We start from the raw sequence: 14915 nt of genomic DNA, 5'->3' as shown, positions 1-14915 counted from the left end.
GAGTATCCGTGAAGATATTTTTAAATCAGAATCAAGTCATGCCATATAAAAACTTTTTATGTGGTGAACTTCCTGACTTTTCTGGAAAAATTGCCCTTCTCTCAAGCCAAATCACATGCAGTGTATCACAAATCTATTTAGAGCCATTCTTTTGGTCACAGAAAAAGAATGTTAGAAGGTCATGTTCAACACAACTTCTCTGTGAGATGTGCAAGTGTAAATTGGGCCTGTTGGACTGTCAGCATGAGAGCAGTTGTCCAGCAGCACAAGCACCAGCTCCTGAACAGTTATTTCTAACAAGTCAAGTTATCCATCTGGTGTTCACTGTAAGTTTTTGACAGTTCTAAATTTCAGTTTCAGAAATCACTGCCCAACTTGAATAAACCTTAATTCATTTTATTCTAATGTATATCATTTATACACTGTCAGAATAAATTGATTGACAGTAGCTTTATTTAGCTAGGCTTACATTTTTACATATTCCCCTTATTTTGTTATTATCATGTCAACATTTTAAGCTGCATGAGACAGTTTATCTAAGACCTGCATGCAAATATTATCCTTCCTTTTTCCATTATAAAAGTTGTTGATTTTAGATTTAAGTAAGGGAAAAAACTGAGCATAGATTTATTTATAAAGATCGTCACATTTAAATGCCCTGTGTTTGGATTTCAAAGTGACAGTCATTTGCTTTAGTGGTACACAAATATGAGTTCTTGAATGTACTAATTGTTTCATAAGACTTTGCAGAAAGTATTTTATACTCTGCAGACATTACTGACCTGTTTTTCTAGTTCTTTGCATGTAGTGCAGTTATTAATATCTGAGGAAATAGGTTATAAGAGGAGATTATTCTGATGCTGTATCTGATTTGGCATCAAATTAGAACAGCAGGATTTGATGCAACACAGTATCAGGGCACTCAGCCACACACTGAGGAGGCAGCTGATAAATAATAAGTGCATTATCAAAGGATGGCACTGTGAGGGATTTGGATGGGACCTTCATGGCTCAGCTCTGCTCTGAACCATGGGTGAGTGATGTATCATTTCTGAGAGATGTTGTTGCTGCTGAAGATCCAAATGAAGCATGTATGATCTCCCAAGACATCTATTGCCATCCTTGCAGGAATTTTAATGTTTTAGAGATGATAACTTGAGCTGTTCAGGTTATCATTTGGGCCTCTTTCTTCTCGCTATTTCTGTCACACTGAGGGAAACGGATTATTCTCTTCACATCATGTTTTTACATGTTTGAACACTCCTACCACATCCCCTTTTCTCTTAATAGATTCCATTTTCCTGTGCTGTGCGAATCCAGGGCATCCCTCTGGCTGCCCTGGAAGGTCTGGGATGCTGGTAAGGGCTCAGGAACCCCCCTGGACAGAGCCCCCAGAGACACTGGCTGTGATCTCTGTCCATGGAAAAGAGTTTTCAATCTTACAGGATCAATTACCAGCTCTCAGTGTTTGATATCAGTAATAATTAAGTGTGGCACGGGTGCAAAAGTAAAATTTTAGGATTCTAGATAAGGGGTCCAAAGGGGACAAGATGGAGGAAATTGGGTGTGTCTTGTCCTTCTTCTTCATGCCCTCCATGTCTCACTGTGGTGTTGGCATTTTTCTGTTGGTTCAGGCTGGGGACACACTGTCCAACGTAGGTGACAGATATTGGCACGTTATTGTAAATCCAGCCCAGGGAGTTTCTGGTATTTAATGTTTGTCACATCCCATTGAGGGCAGAGCCCCACACGCTGCCCTGCAGGACAGAGCTGGGCAGGGCAGCAGAACATGTGAGAGATAAACAGAATAAACAACCTGGAACCAGCACAGACCAATTATGGCTTCTGCTTTGGCAGCGGAGCTGAAAGACAGAGACTTTCTACAATCTCGGAATCATCAATACCTCAGATTCCGACACTGTGTTTCCTCAGAAATCAGATTTCCCAGGTCTCAGACCTTATGAGGAAGGCTGGTCTCTTCACAAGCCCCTCCTGTGCCCAGGTGGGCAAGCTGGACACAGTAGCCCAAATCACACCTCAGTGTTACACCCCAGGATTAGGTGCCTGTGTTATACCTATGCCCCATGTATTGCACACAGTTATTTACTGTTCCCTTTTTCCCAGCTCCCAGCAGTGGGGAAGGGCTGGATGCTGAGGGGCTGACTGCTATGACCTCAGTGATCACGCTGGCACAGGAAGCCATGTCAGGCTGATGGCAGCTGAAAATGAGCCCAGGTGGACAAGAAGGCTGATGGCAGCAATGCTGCGGCAGCAGGAGCAGGGCAGTGAGCATCCCCCTGTGCTGGGCACTGCTGAGGCCACACCTCATACTCTGGGGTCAGTTCTGGGCTCCTCACAACAAGGAAGACATGGAGGGTCTCGAGCATGTCCAGAGGAGGCAACAGAGCTGGGGAAGGGTCTGGAGCACCAGGAGCAGCCAAGGGAGCTGCCGGGGCTCAGCCTGGAAGAAAGGAGGCTCGGGGGAATTCTTGCTCTCCACAACTTACCAACAAGAGGTAAGGATTTGTCACTCCTCACAGGCAATGGTGACAGGATGAGAGGGAATGGCCTCAAATTCCCCTGGTGCAGTGGGATTAGACATTGGAAAAGGCTGCCCAGGGAGGTGATGGAGTCGCTGTCCCTGGAGGTGTTTAAGGAAAGACTACACATGCCACTCGGTGCCAACAGTCTAGTGACAAGATGCTGTTCGATCATAGGTGGGACTCGATGGTGTCAGAGGCCTTTCCCGACCGTCTCGATTCTGTGACCGCACCGCAGCGTTTCCTCAGGGGCTGAGCGCAGCGCCGAGCTCGGCCCTGCCCGAGGGCCGCGGGAACCGCCTCAGCGGCCCCCTCAGGGTGGGGCCAGGTGAGGGCCAGGTGAGGGCACCGCCTCACCGGCGGGAGCCGCGCATGCGCGGGCGGGGCCAGCGCGGCTGCGGGCGGGCGGGGGCGGCAGGGTGCGATGACGTCAGCGCGGCGGGACGCGCGCGGGCGGGGCGGCGCGGCGCGGCGCGGCGGAGAGCGTGAGTGGCCGGCGCGCGGGCCCGGCGCGAGCGGGCAGTGCGCGGGAGGCGCGGGCAAGATGGCGGCGGGCCGGCCTCAGCCCCCCACAGCCCCACAGCCCCGGGGGCTGCCCCGGCGGGCGGCTCCGCCGCACGGGCCGGCCAGACGGGACAGGGATAGCCTGGTTGCTACAGGCGACCGGGAGCGGTGGGTGTGGGTCAGGCCGTGCCTTGGAGGGGAAACGGGCTGTCCGTCTGAGCTAGCCCCTCCCGGCGTTCCCGCACTGCCTGTGGGGAGACTCGCACTCAGCCTGAGGGGGATCCCGGTGCTTGTGACCCCGCCGGTCCTTCAGGCTGTACAGGCCCACCTGTCCAGAGTGGGAGCTGTGTGCGGGGGAGAGGCACCCGCGATGAGGAAATTTCACTGTGAACACGTGTCAGATGCCACACGGTGTATGATTCTTGCATCTTAGAAACTCCTAATGTCGTTCCTAGCATAAACCCGTGGTCTTCCTTTGCTGTCAGAGACAAAATCACAGCTGACAGCACAGAAGGTCTCGCAGTGTACTCGGGGTCTGTCCTCTGTGTGCAGTTCTCTAAATACAGATTCTTATTTCTACATTATTTCCAAATGAACTGCACTACTGGGAAAGTACATGGATCCTCGTGTTTTCTCCTGAAATATATATGTCAGTTTAATGAGCTTTTATTATCCCTCGATTACGATCAAGTCAGCTTGGTATACAAGAGATATTTTCTAAGATGTTTCACTGTCTTCACTGATGGAAGACAGTGGTGGGTCTGTTCTGATGGCTAAAGTGATGCAGAAGTACAATTTTTGTTTTCAAAAACTAAACTCTTTTCATCCAACTGCAAAACATTGTGGTTTGTGTGGGTTTAGTAGGTTGTCTTAAGGCATATAGACATCTGTGGGCTTGTTGACACAGGCTGGGCTTTTATCCTTTTAGAAAATTCAGCTATTTATGTAATGTGAGAACAGGTGAACAGCTTGCTTAAAGCAGTGTTATTCAGGGTAAAGGCCAACAAAATCTGACTTTGGATCTGATTAAAGGTTAATATTGGTTTTTTGCCTAATTTTGAATAGTATTTTCATTTAGTGTCTGATTCTTCAGACACGTAAGATTAGACAGTTTACACTTGAATCAGCAGCTGCTTAGAATTTAGCAACCTTGAAGCTAAGGATTTATCTTTATTTCAGAATTGTTAACACAGTTCTGGAATTTCTTGATAAACCTATAAATACTTACCCCTGTGTACTTCATTTGTGGCAATGGTTCTGTGTTACAGCTTGCACAAAGTGTTCACTTTGTCAGAGCTGACTTGTACAGGAGCCTTCACATCTTATAGTTAAATGAGAACAGAAGTTTCAGTTTTATTTTACTTTGTCATTAATTAGCTGATGCTGATTGTTAGTGCATCTCTGATTAATTTTTCTTTCTGAACTGATAACCAACTTGCCCAGTTCTCTGTCACAGGAAAGATTATTCTATTTGCATCACTGTTCTAGAGCAGTCCATGCAATGATTTGTTTGAAAGTTTTGGTAGTCTTTCTACTGTTTACTGTCTGACCACATATAAAATTTTTCTGTAGTGTCAGTCTTTTTTTGTTTTCTTCTTGGACTTTTGGCTGTTTTTAGTAAGGAGCAATGCAAACACTTTGCAAATGAAATTATCTTCTGACAGCCTTACTGTGTTCATCTGATGTCCATGACCTAAATGCTGCCAGCAAGGTAAAAGTAGTTTTAGAAGTGGTTTAAGGTAAAATAATTAATTGCATTTTTTGACACAGGTATGAAAACTCAATGGGGTCGTCCAAAAATGCAATAAGTGAGCCTGTTGATGCAGAGGAAGGCTATAACATGATGGTAAGACATTCAGTAGCTATTAACTATATGGTAGAATATTTTTTCAACAGCAAGAAAAACGAATTTTTCGTGTTGGGATTAATTCATAAATCAGTTCACGTGTACCTTCTATGAAAGTATTGATTCTAGGAGCTTAATAAATATTATTCGTTAACACTGTAGAGAGGAACCTTCAAAAAGGAATTTTACTGTAGAATAAATCTGAGCATTTCTTCTGTGTTGCATAATTTCTAGTTGTGTTAGTGTATGGGGGCTTTTGCATTCCTTCTTTTTCATCTGACTCCCATTTTAAGCTGCTTTCATCCAGCCTGTGCTGTAGTGTAAGACCGTAATGTCTGCTTGCACTTAACAGTGTAGTGTTTTTAGCAGCTGCTGATCTTAGAGCTGAATTACTTTTTTTTGGGAACACAGGGGATGGAACTGGTTGGTTTTTTTGCATCAATGTGTTTATATACATAACATAATGTTTAAAACATACATAACATAATTTTTAAAAAATCCTCATAAAAGGTCCTTTAGTATTTTCAGCCATGAAAAGAAGCAGTACAGACTAAATAATAAGCATTTGCTATTTAAGGATGAGTAGTTTCTGGTCTCTCCTTTGGCCAAAGGGCTGACTGTGTCGCAGAAGGTAACTTCTTTGGATAGCTGAGTAGCGAATAGCAGGGGTTCAGGGTGAGGGAGCAGTCAAAAACCACAAAAACCAGGGGTCAGTGTATGAGAGAGGGGACTGCAATGAGCTTTTGTCAAATGCAAAGGGTGTTCATAGCCACTCTGGCCTTTGGCCAGATGATTCTCACTTCTGGGTGGCTGTGCAGTTCCTCATTGCTGACTCCTGTTTGGGCCTCCCTCAAGGCTTTGTTGGTTTCTTTTGACTGACGTCCAAGTTATAAAGATGAGAATTTTAAGTTAGGCTCTAGTTTCATTGTACAAAATACCTTGAAATGTCATGATGAGATACTTACTGTTTCCTTTTAAGCTCTTCTGGCTTGTATAAAAATGAATAATTTGGAAAGTTAGTTTGTCGTGGACTAATGCAAAGTTTTACACTCACATCATTAAGCAACAAGGGATTGAAAACTCAAACCAAACTTGCTACAGCAGAAATGGTCACTTACTGAAAATTCCTAGCAAGAATAGGCAATTATTTGTATAGAATAAGGATAGACTAGAACCAGTTCTGTACAGTTCTGTGGGGTTTTTTGTGCTTTGAGTTGCTTTGGGCCAAGGTATGTAATTTGCTCTGTTTTCCTTAAGTTCACAGATACAGCAGTGCTCTCGTTTCCTCTGTTGTGTTGCTTAGTTGTGTCTCTGGGCAGGTCTGTGAAGCACTAGATGGCACACTGTGACTTCCAAACAGGCAACTGAAGACATCTGGATGAGAGAAACCCAAGTTAAAAGCTCTTGTATTAGCATTAAAGTAAAAGAAGTTTCTCATTTGTGTTGTGTTTCCTGCTGCCTTAAAAAATTCTAGCCACTCATCTTCTATATTTGTATTTAGTGTAATTTTACTGTATTTTCTTTCAAAAGATGTAGAAGTGGTTGCAGGCTTGAGCCATATGATGGTAAAAATGAAAAAAGAATACATGTACTTCCTGATTAGTCATATAGAAAATCAGTCTGTTTGTGCCTAAAATAATTCTTAGGTTTAACTTCTTTATGGCTAATTTGCCAGTGTTTAAAGCTAACGTGGTCAGCAGTTTTTTGCTATCACAGTACCTAAGTTTATCATCATAGTTTGGCTTTGTTGTAAATTATTTTCTGAGGATTAACTTTCCTACACTGTAGAAGAGGCAAGATTTTATCTGATTGACATCTGTCAGTTGATACAAATACTTCCTAATGTATTTGGTTTCAAATGTCTTGTGATGGTGCATTTCACAAGTGCAAAGAACTGTGTTTACTAGGTAAATGAAGTGCATCCCCAGTATCTCTTACTCTGTCTTTGAGTGGTTGCAGCTTTGTAGTAACAGCCCATCACAGTTGCCAGGAAATACTTTCTAGGTTCTTATCTTCTCAGTGAGAGAGCTGGGATTTTATACATGTTTCAAATGGTTCCTATACAGCTCATGCCTTTCTCCAGGCTTTCACCAATCAGCCAACACATGTATTTTGGCCTCATGCTGCCTTTAGCTTGTATAAATAGTTCTAATTGACACAGGGTAATTAAAACATTTGTGAAGTCTGCTATGATGCCCAAGTAACAAAGTCAAGCAATTAAATGCACGTGATGTGGTCTAAACATACTCTTACTGAGTGCTGGGTAGTAACTCCTGTGACATGCTGATGAATAAATCTGCTTCTGTGCAGAAGAATGGGGATGAAAATGGATGCATACACCTGTTTCAGATATTTGAAGAATGAAATCAACATGTCAAACCAAAGGTTTCTCTTTCTTATGTGCCCATCCATGTATTGTTTCAGGCTTCTTTCCAACGCTCTAACAGCCATGACAAAGTGAGGAAAATAGTGGCAGAAGAGGGACGGACAGCAAGGAACCTGATTGCCTGGAGTGTCCCACTGGAAAATAAGGAAGATGATGGTATGTGTTTAACAGTCTTCCAGGGCTTTGTATTTCCATTCTTCTGTCAACTGGAGTTGCTTCTCTGGGAATATTTTCCTTATGTAAAATTTTTCTATTTAAAAATGTTCTCTTTAGCATAAATAGTGTAATTTAGAAGTTTTTTTACAAAATGTGCCTTGCAGTAGGCAGATCACTTTATAAAACCTTCCAGTGGAAGGTTAAAAACTGTTTTAATTTGTCTGCAAGTAGCATCTGTGACTGTTTTATTCTGCTGATATTATCAAGATAGTTGTGTAACACAATGATGTTGTCCTAAAGTGATCTCTTGTAGCTGGGGAATTCAGAATTGTAGGGATGACTTAGAGCAATCTAACAATTTGCTCTCTGTATTCTAAAACAAAGAAATTTGGAAGTTTCTTTTGGGATCACTTCAGCTTTGGTAAATGCCAATGAAGTCTCTCTAAAGAAGGGGATATGTGGGGACAGCTTTCCGTAATGCAAGTCCTCAGAACAGTTTTATTACTGTTGAAATATTCTCTTGTGGTATGATGACTTAAGGAGCCAGGAATTGACTTTTATTTTTATCCTACTCAAACTGTTCCAGATGTCTGAATGTTGTTTTTGAGAACTTAATCTCAAATATTTTTGTAGTTGCATGTCCCTGTCCAGGTGCTGCAACTTTTGAGTGTCTAAAAGTAATTTATTTTTTATGCTGTGAAGGTGGTTGAACATGGAAACCAGTTGGCTTGAAAAACTGTGGGCATCATCCTCCATGGAGATGCTCAAAACCTCCCTGGATACAGCTCCAGGCAGAGTGGAGGTTGAGCTAAACCATCTCCAGAGGTTCCTCCCAACTTCAGCTTTCTGTGATTCTGCCAGTGGAAAAGATATTTCTAACAAATGTTATGTCTTAAGGTGCAAGATAATTCACCCTGTGCCTGACGCAAAGTTTAAACTGTCTTTAAGCAGAGTAGAAGTGGGGCAGGGCCCAAAGTATTTCCAGATTCCAAATTACACTTCTGGGGAAGGTAGTGATATGAATGTGTGTCTGCTAATGGAACATGCAGTGTATTTCCAGTAGTATTTTTGGGCAACTTGTGGGTTGATTCACTTTCTGTTTAAAGAGTCTGCTATTTTTCAATACTACCTTGCTTGTAATATTATTTTAGAAACTTTAACGCTTTTTCCTTAAAAATGACTGTGAGTTGTAGATGAATGTTTGCTCTAGCAATTTCTGCTAAACCATGATAAATGAATGTAAAAGTGATTTTTTTAAATTTCATTAAATAGTAGTTATGTACAGTAATTAAAATCCAGGTAGCTGTATTCATTTCCTGCTTTTGGTCATATTAGCCCCATTGTAGTTTTTAAACTTTGTCAGTGATGCTTTCTTTTTAATATTTCTTAAAATTAAATTATAAACTGACCTTTTTGAACAATGCAGAGGATCTGATGTTTATTGCCTGATGGAAAATTTCCCTGTGAAAAGGAACTTGTGGCTAGTGAAAGCCTGGCAGAACCAGATCCTTTCTCTCTTGACCCTTGCCTGGCATGGGGGGTGTTCATGTCAGTGTCACTGAGCTCTGGTTCATTTTATACTGATCCTTCCATATGTGCTGTGTCCCTGAGGGATGGCACAGCAATATTATGGATTAGAACAGTTCTAACTTGTTCAAGGGTTGTGTAAATCAGGCCAAAGGTTCAGGGTGCCTGAGCCAATCCTGCCACTCTTCTGTACAAAGCAGAATTTTGTGTTTGGGCAGTTTCTTCAGCTCGTATATTCAGAGGTATTGATTTGGCAGCACCAGTGTGTGATTTAACATTTTAAATTATATACTGTTATTCATAATGAGATTTTTTTTCCAGACATGGTGAAGGTATGAGCACTTTTTATTACTAGGGTTATAGAGGGTTTTATAGAGGATTGATTAGTTAAAATGCTGAATTCACCTTTTCCATTTGTATCCTTTTTCAATTTCCTTTAAAAATTGTGTGCTTGTGTTCTTCTTCCCATTTTTCCTCTTGCTCTGAAAGACTTGTATATTTTATATAGCATACATAGATAAAAGAGAAATCAAAACCTTCTGTTTCCATTCTATAAATATACAGTTCCTGCCAGTAAGCAGTATTTCCTTCGAAAGGAAAGAGATTTCTGGAATGGCAGGTGATACCTCTGTTGTGTGTTTTGGAGCAATGTGCACCCCAGTAATGTCAGATCTGAAATTCTAATTATGAATACAGATCAATGCCATGACAAAATCTCAGGCATGGTGGTGATGGTCTAGGAGAGAGAGTGACTGTAACCAGAGAGTGACTTTTCAACTGTTGAAATTCAAATACTCCTCCACAGGATTCAGTAGTACACAGCATGTTCTCTTGGATAAACTAATCAACACTATTGTTGGCTTGGTATCTCTTGAAAGATTAAAATTCACTCTTCTGGTATTCTGTCTCCAAAATGCAATTTGCATTCCAAACCAGTGGCCACCAGTCACCGATGGCAGTCACATTGGTTTTGCCCACCTTGGAAAGCTGTGAACATTCCAATGGAGGGTTTCAGAATTTTTTCCTTTGTAATTATTTCACATGCCTAGAGTTAAGTTTGAGGCACTGAATGCGGGTAAGGAAGTACACACAAATTTTATTACAAAATCTTAGGATTGATATTAGCAACAGTTAAAAAATTGCAGAGGCTTGACATGTAAATGTTAATAGATGGTAAGATACCTTTGGAACTTTGAGATGTGGAGAAATATTGGAAAATCTTGTATTTGTGACTGTTCTCTTCTTATTTCCTATTTGTTTAAAATTACCTTGGTTCTTGCCATACAGAATTCATTTGCAGATTAAGTATTTCAGGGTAAGGAAATATGTTTTAGTGGTTGGAAGGTACCTGGCACACTTTGGGGAGCTTGCAGCATATTCCACTGTTTTAGCAAGAGATGGCTGCAGAAAATAAGTTTTGTGGGATGTGATCAAAGTCAGGAGGTGTGGTTCTCTTTGGCCGTGTGAGGCACTGAGAGAGTCCTGACTGCACACTCTGTGTGCGAGCCCTTGGAGCACGGGTGTGATGGGAACAGGCAGAATGTGGAGTGGAGGGAAGGGGACTCTTCAGGGCTCATTAGTTTCAAACCTTGAATTTCACTGGAACGATGGGAATCCAGTCTAGTGCGGGTAGGTGAATACAGGGCCATTATTTTCTGGATGAGACACTGACAGTAATTTATAAAATTAATTTTGTGCAAAATATATTGGTGTAATTCAATTTAGAGGTGGGAAAACGTGGAGAATTTTGGTTATCGCTGTGCTTGAAGACAGTAGTTTCTCCAGATCCTTAGCATAGTACAGTTAGAAAAATAGCATCTACTGCTGCTCTACAAACTTGTAAGAAGATGTGGTTCATAATAGGATTAGAAACTTCAGTATGCTTCTTCAGTTGAAAATTATAATTTCTGCTGAGGGTGTAATGGTGAACAGTGTCTAAGACATTGAAACATGTGCGGTTGATCTCTGCCATAGCCAGGACAGAAATGAAGGCTGCCATTAACTGCTGAATGTGAAGGCAATTCCTACATTTCCCATACCAATAAAACTATCCAAGAGAGGTGAGTGGGATGGTTGTTGAGGTTCTTAGGTAAAAGATAATTTTTGAAAATAGATTATCAGTGGGGGTTTATGGCAGGTATTGGCACCTCTGCTTTTTGTATAGGAAGACTTAACAAATCATAGGCCCTGTGTGCTTCCTATTTAAACACCAGACAGGGAGGAAGTGGAATTCTAGTGTAAAATACGACTGTAGCTCCTCCAATGCTGCAAAACTTTGATACTTGGTATATTTCACATGGGCAACTTAATAGCTAAAGGAGATTATCTTCTTGGGTCTCTCCTTACAATTGTTCTCTACTTAAAATTCATTAAATTGCTAGCAGGGGGTGCTCTTCAGGTGTCGCTTTAGTCTGTGCATCTCTTAGCAATGCCAGCATGATGTAGCTACACAGCAGTTACACACCAGTGGCCCTGAACATACAAACAGCTATTGAGCAGTGCTGCCACTGCTTACAAGTATAGAGGGACAAAAGTAGAAATAGTCTTCTCATTACCAGAGCCATTATTGTAAGAAAATGAACAAGAAACCTTGAAAATGTGACTGCTGCTGAAATGCAAAGTTTTCTGGCCTACACACCTTAAGAAAAAGTTAGTCCTTGCCCCACACTATATTAAGTTGGCAAAACCTGCTATTTTGCATCTAAATGTCTGCCCCATATAGCAAGTGCCTGGAAACTTGCTTTTGTCTTTAGAAGGGACTTGTTCAGACATTTCACATATCTTAGATGATGGATTGTTATTCTGGATTTTACAAAATCTAGAGCCTGCAACTTGATGTGTTCCTCTGCCCCTTTTTCATTTTAGTGAACCCATATTTGTGGCAAACATTTTCACTGTGCAAGTTCTGTATGCCATTGATCTCAAAACCTTGTCTTTGCAGAATGTAAATCATATCAGAAGAGAGACTTTTTTGATTGAAATACTTCTGATATCAGAAGTCTGCCATGGAACTATTCCCCAGGTCAAGCTTTTTAGTGACTAGGAAGGTTTTATACATGTAGTAGCTGAATTATTTTTTTTTTTTTCCTGAATGCTACTAAATTGAGTTCAATATATTAGTTTAAACCTGGTTTTTTGGCTAATGTAACATTTTAAAAATTAATTATCAAGCAAATAATTTTAATTTGTTTTAAATTAAGAACCTTGCTGCTTGAAATAGTCAATGATCCAAACCAGCTGTATAACTGCTTGATTAAGACAGGTTTGCAGCTACTTTACATAACCAAAATGTAAAACAGCTGGACTGCATTTAGGAAATTGGCCTCAACTGTTAAAAACTTAACTGGACAATTCTGAAATTGAAGAATTATCTCTATGGTCTAAGGAGGACCGTATTCAACTAATGCATTGCTTTTCTTGGCTTCATCCAGCAAAATAATCTTGAAACTTTTCTTTGAATGTAATCTGTGCTAGAGAAAACTCTGGCCATAGTTACTGCTTTGTCTTAGATTGCTTACAATTTTGGTAATTGGATCCTATGATTTTTGTGTTGTGCAAGTTTAGATACTTGGAGGAGTAATTCTTTTTACATTACCTCATAGCAAATCTCAAAGATTAAGTGCACACAGATCAGGTTGGTCTAGGCCAACACAGAGTTTTCTATGCAAAGATAACTCTAAATCAGTTAATTGCCACCACTGCAGCACTGAGACCTGAAATCACCCCCTCTGACTGGAATTTAAACTGATTTTGGAAGCATCGCTACTAAAGCCACTTTGTATAAGTAGTAGAGGAAGACAGGTATGTTTGAGAAGGGATTTCAGGTCTAAAGGAGAATGACTTGTGTTTTGTGAATGTTTTTCTCTCTTCTTTGGCTACCTAAATGTTGATTAAGTAAATCCTGACCTAAGTTCTGTTTTCTCTCATCTTTCCTGGCAGAACAGCTCCAGAAGAGCTAAATCATTAAATTTGGTTTTCCTAACAAATATATTTAATGTTTTAATTCTATAATAGCTGATTGAACAATCAATCAAAAGCAGACTTCTTAAAATTTATGTAGAAAACTAGTATCATGTTTGACATGTAGATTGTAATGATATGATTTTTAGAGGCACTGAGAACTCAAAGCTTACCTTTGTTTAATGAGGTCTGTGTGTCTTACTTTTCTTGTATTTTTTTCATTCTCCAGTGTTTTCTGGCATTGTCCACATTTGAAACAGTGGACAATATATTTTGAATAAAAAAATTTGCCAAACAACTCAGAAATTGTGCCCTTGTCAGTACATTTCAGGATGAGATATGTGCATTTTAGAGTGCTCTATTTAATTAAAGTCATTATTGTTGATTAAAACAGTTGCTTCTCCCACAGGAAAATCGAAATGGCAATCTAGTGGAAAAACAAAAAGGGTGACTCAAGGAACACTCAAGACTGCAAAACAGGTATCTGCTCATTTCTTATTGTGACATAAAATTGATGACATAACACTGTTTTTCTGTGAGATCATTGATATATTTGTGGCTGATTAATACTTCTCTAAAACTGTGCATACAATGTATTTTTAAAGCATATGAGTTTTAAAGTCAAATATTCAGAAGTTGAAATTGCCAGAATTTAGGTTATCTTCCTCAGCCTTTCCTTTTGGCACTTCCTAGCCTCTGCACACATGACTTATTGGCATTAAAGTTATTTTAAGGGAAGTGCTGTTCAATAAAATTATATAGGGTAGTCTTGCTGTAAGTACGCTGCTTATACAAGGACTACCCTTTCTTCCCAATTTCTAATTAAAGGAAATTTCTTGACCTCATGAAAATGTTAGTGTCTCAAGTCAGTGTATTTTAATTTGGAAAAAAGTCCAGGTGAGTAAAATTTCTAAGAGTTAGGACTGGAAAGCAAGGTTGAATGAGAATTGTAAAGAAGACACCACTCCTATTTTTATTCAGGTTTTTTTTTTTTTTCCTCTGTGAATGATAACCTTTATTACATTGATAAAGTAATACCTCGATCTTTGCTTAATACCTCGATCTTTGTTTAATATTTTTAACTGCTGTTTTTCTTTGATTTATGGGTTTAGCCATTAGTACAGCTTTAGCCATTTAATGTTTTGAGGCAGCCTGTCAGAATTTAGTAATAGAGCATATGGAAGATGTTATTTTTTTGAAAAACTAAAAAATGTTCTGCTTCCACAGAGATGTATTTGCATCTTTAAAACACAAGCATGTTACTTTCCCAGTTTAGTTTGGCAGCTGCATTCTCTGCTCACACCCTGCTACATTACAAGCACGGTGTGTGCTGGTTCCCTTGGTGTGGCAGGTGAGGTGTCAGTGGTGTGGTTGGGGCTCCCTGTCAGTGTGTGCCCCCAGAAGGGTGAGGTGGGAGCACTGTGCAGTTTGGGCTCTGTCTGACCTGGGGGTTATGTGAACACTGAGTTTTCAGGAGAACGCTCGGTTGCCGCTCAGAGTGGGATTGCTGTACTGAAGCTCTTGTCAACACAGTACATTCCTGGTGGCTTCAGTTAAGCTTTGAACACTGCTGGGTGGCTGTGCATCTTGGCATCTCAATTTGGCGTTCAGGACCTTTATTTCTGCTGCTTTTCAGACACTGGATACTGCTGTAATTGATGGATTTTTTTGGCTTAGTTTTGTTGAGCTTTCACTTTTAATTTTCCTTTACATATAAATGGGCCACTAATCTCAAAAAAATAAACGTACAAGAGCTGTTTCCTATGATCTTACCAACCTCATCTTCCTTTCAGTAGGATGCTGGCAAGTATACATTCAATAATTTTGGCATCCCAGGAGTATAAATATACATTGCATACTTTCTACAAATCCAAGGCAAGTTACTGAAACTATTAGGAGAAAAAAAAAAAAAACAAATTAAAAAACACCAAGAGATTCAGTTTTTCACCATCCATGCTGCGTTACTTGGGATGTAAGAACTGATATTTCCATGTCT

The 14915-nt window shown here is 40.4% G+C and overlaps 1 protein-coding gene across 5 annotated transcripts in view; it reads left to right on the top strand.

Annotated features, from left to right (window-relative positions):
- Positions 1–2901: 2901 nt before the first annotated feature.
- Positions 2902–14915, top strand: part of SCAPER (S-phase cyclin A associated protein in the ER) — a 134876-nt gene continuing 122862 nt past the window's right edge. For 2 of the 5 annotated variants that reach the window (XM_021543407.4, XM_021543406.4), the window contains exons 1-4: positions 2902–3025; positions 4815–4890; positions 7315–7432; positions 13329–13399. In XM_021543407.4, coding sequence (XP_021399082.3) covers positions 2913–3025; positions 4815–4890; positions 7315–7432; positions 13329–13399 — 378 coding nt within the window. In that variant the 5' untranslated portion in view covers positions 2902–2912. Of the gene's footprint in view, positions 3030–3069; positions 3213–3438; positions 3458–4814; positions 4891–7314; positions 7433–13328; positions 13400–14915 lie in introns of those variants that run through there. The other 3 variants (XM_085588457.1, XM_085588456.1, XM_085588455.1) reach the window with 3 other exon arrangements.

This window comes from Lonchura striata, chromosome 10, assembly GCF_050655825.1.
Source record: "Lonchura striata isolate lonStrDom1 chromosome 10, ASM5065582v1, whole genome shotgun sequence".
NCBI lineage: Eukaryota > Metazoa > Chordata > Aves > Passeriformes > Estrildidae > Lonchura > Lonchura striata.
Note: the sequence above shows the minus strand (reverse complement) of the source record. Positions and strands in the feature narration are given on the sequence as shown.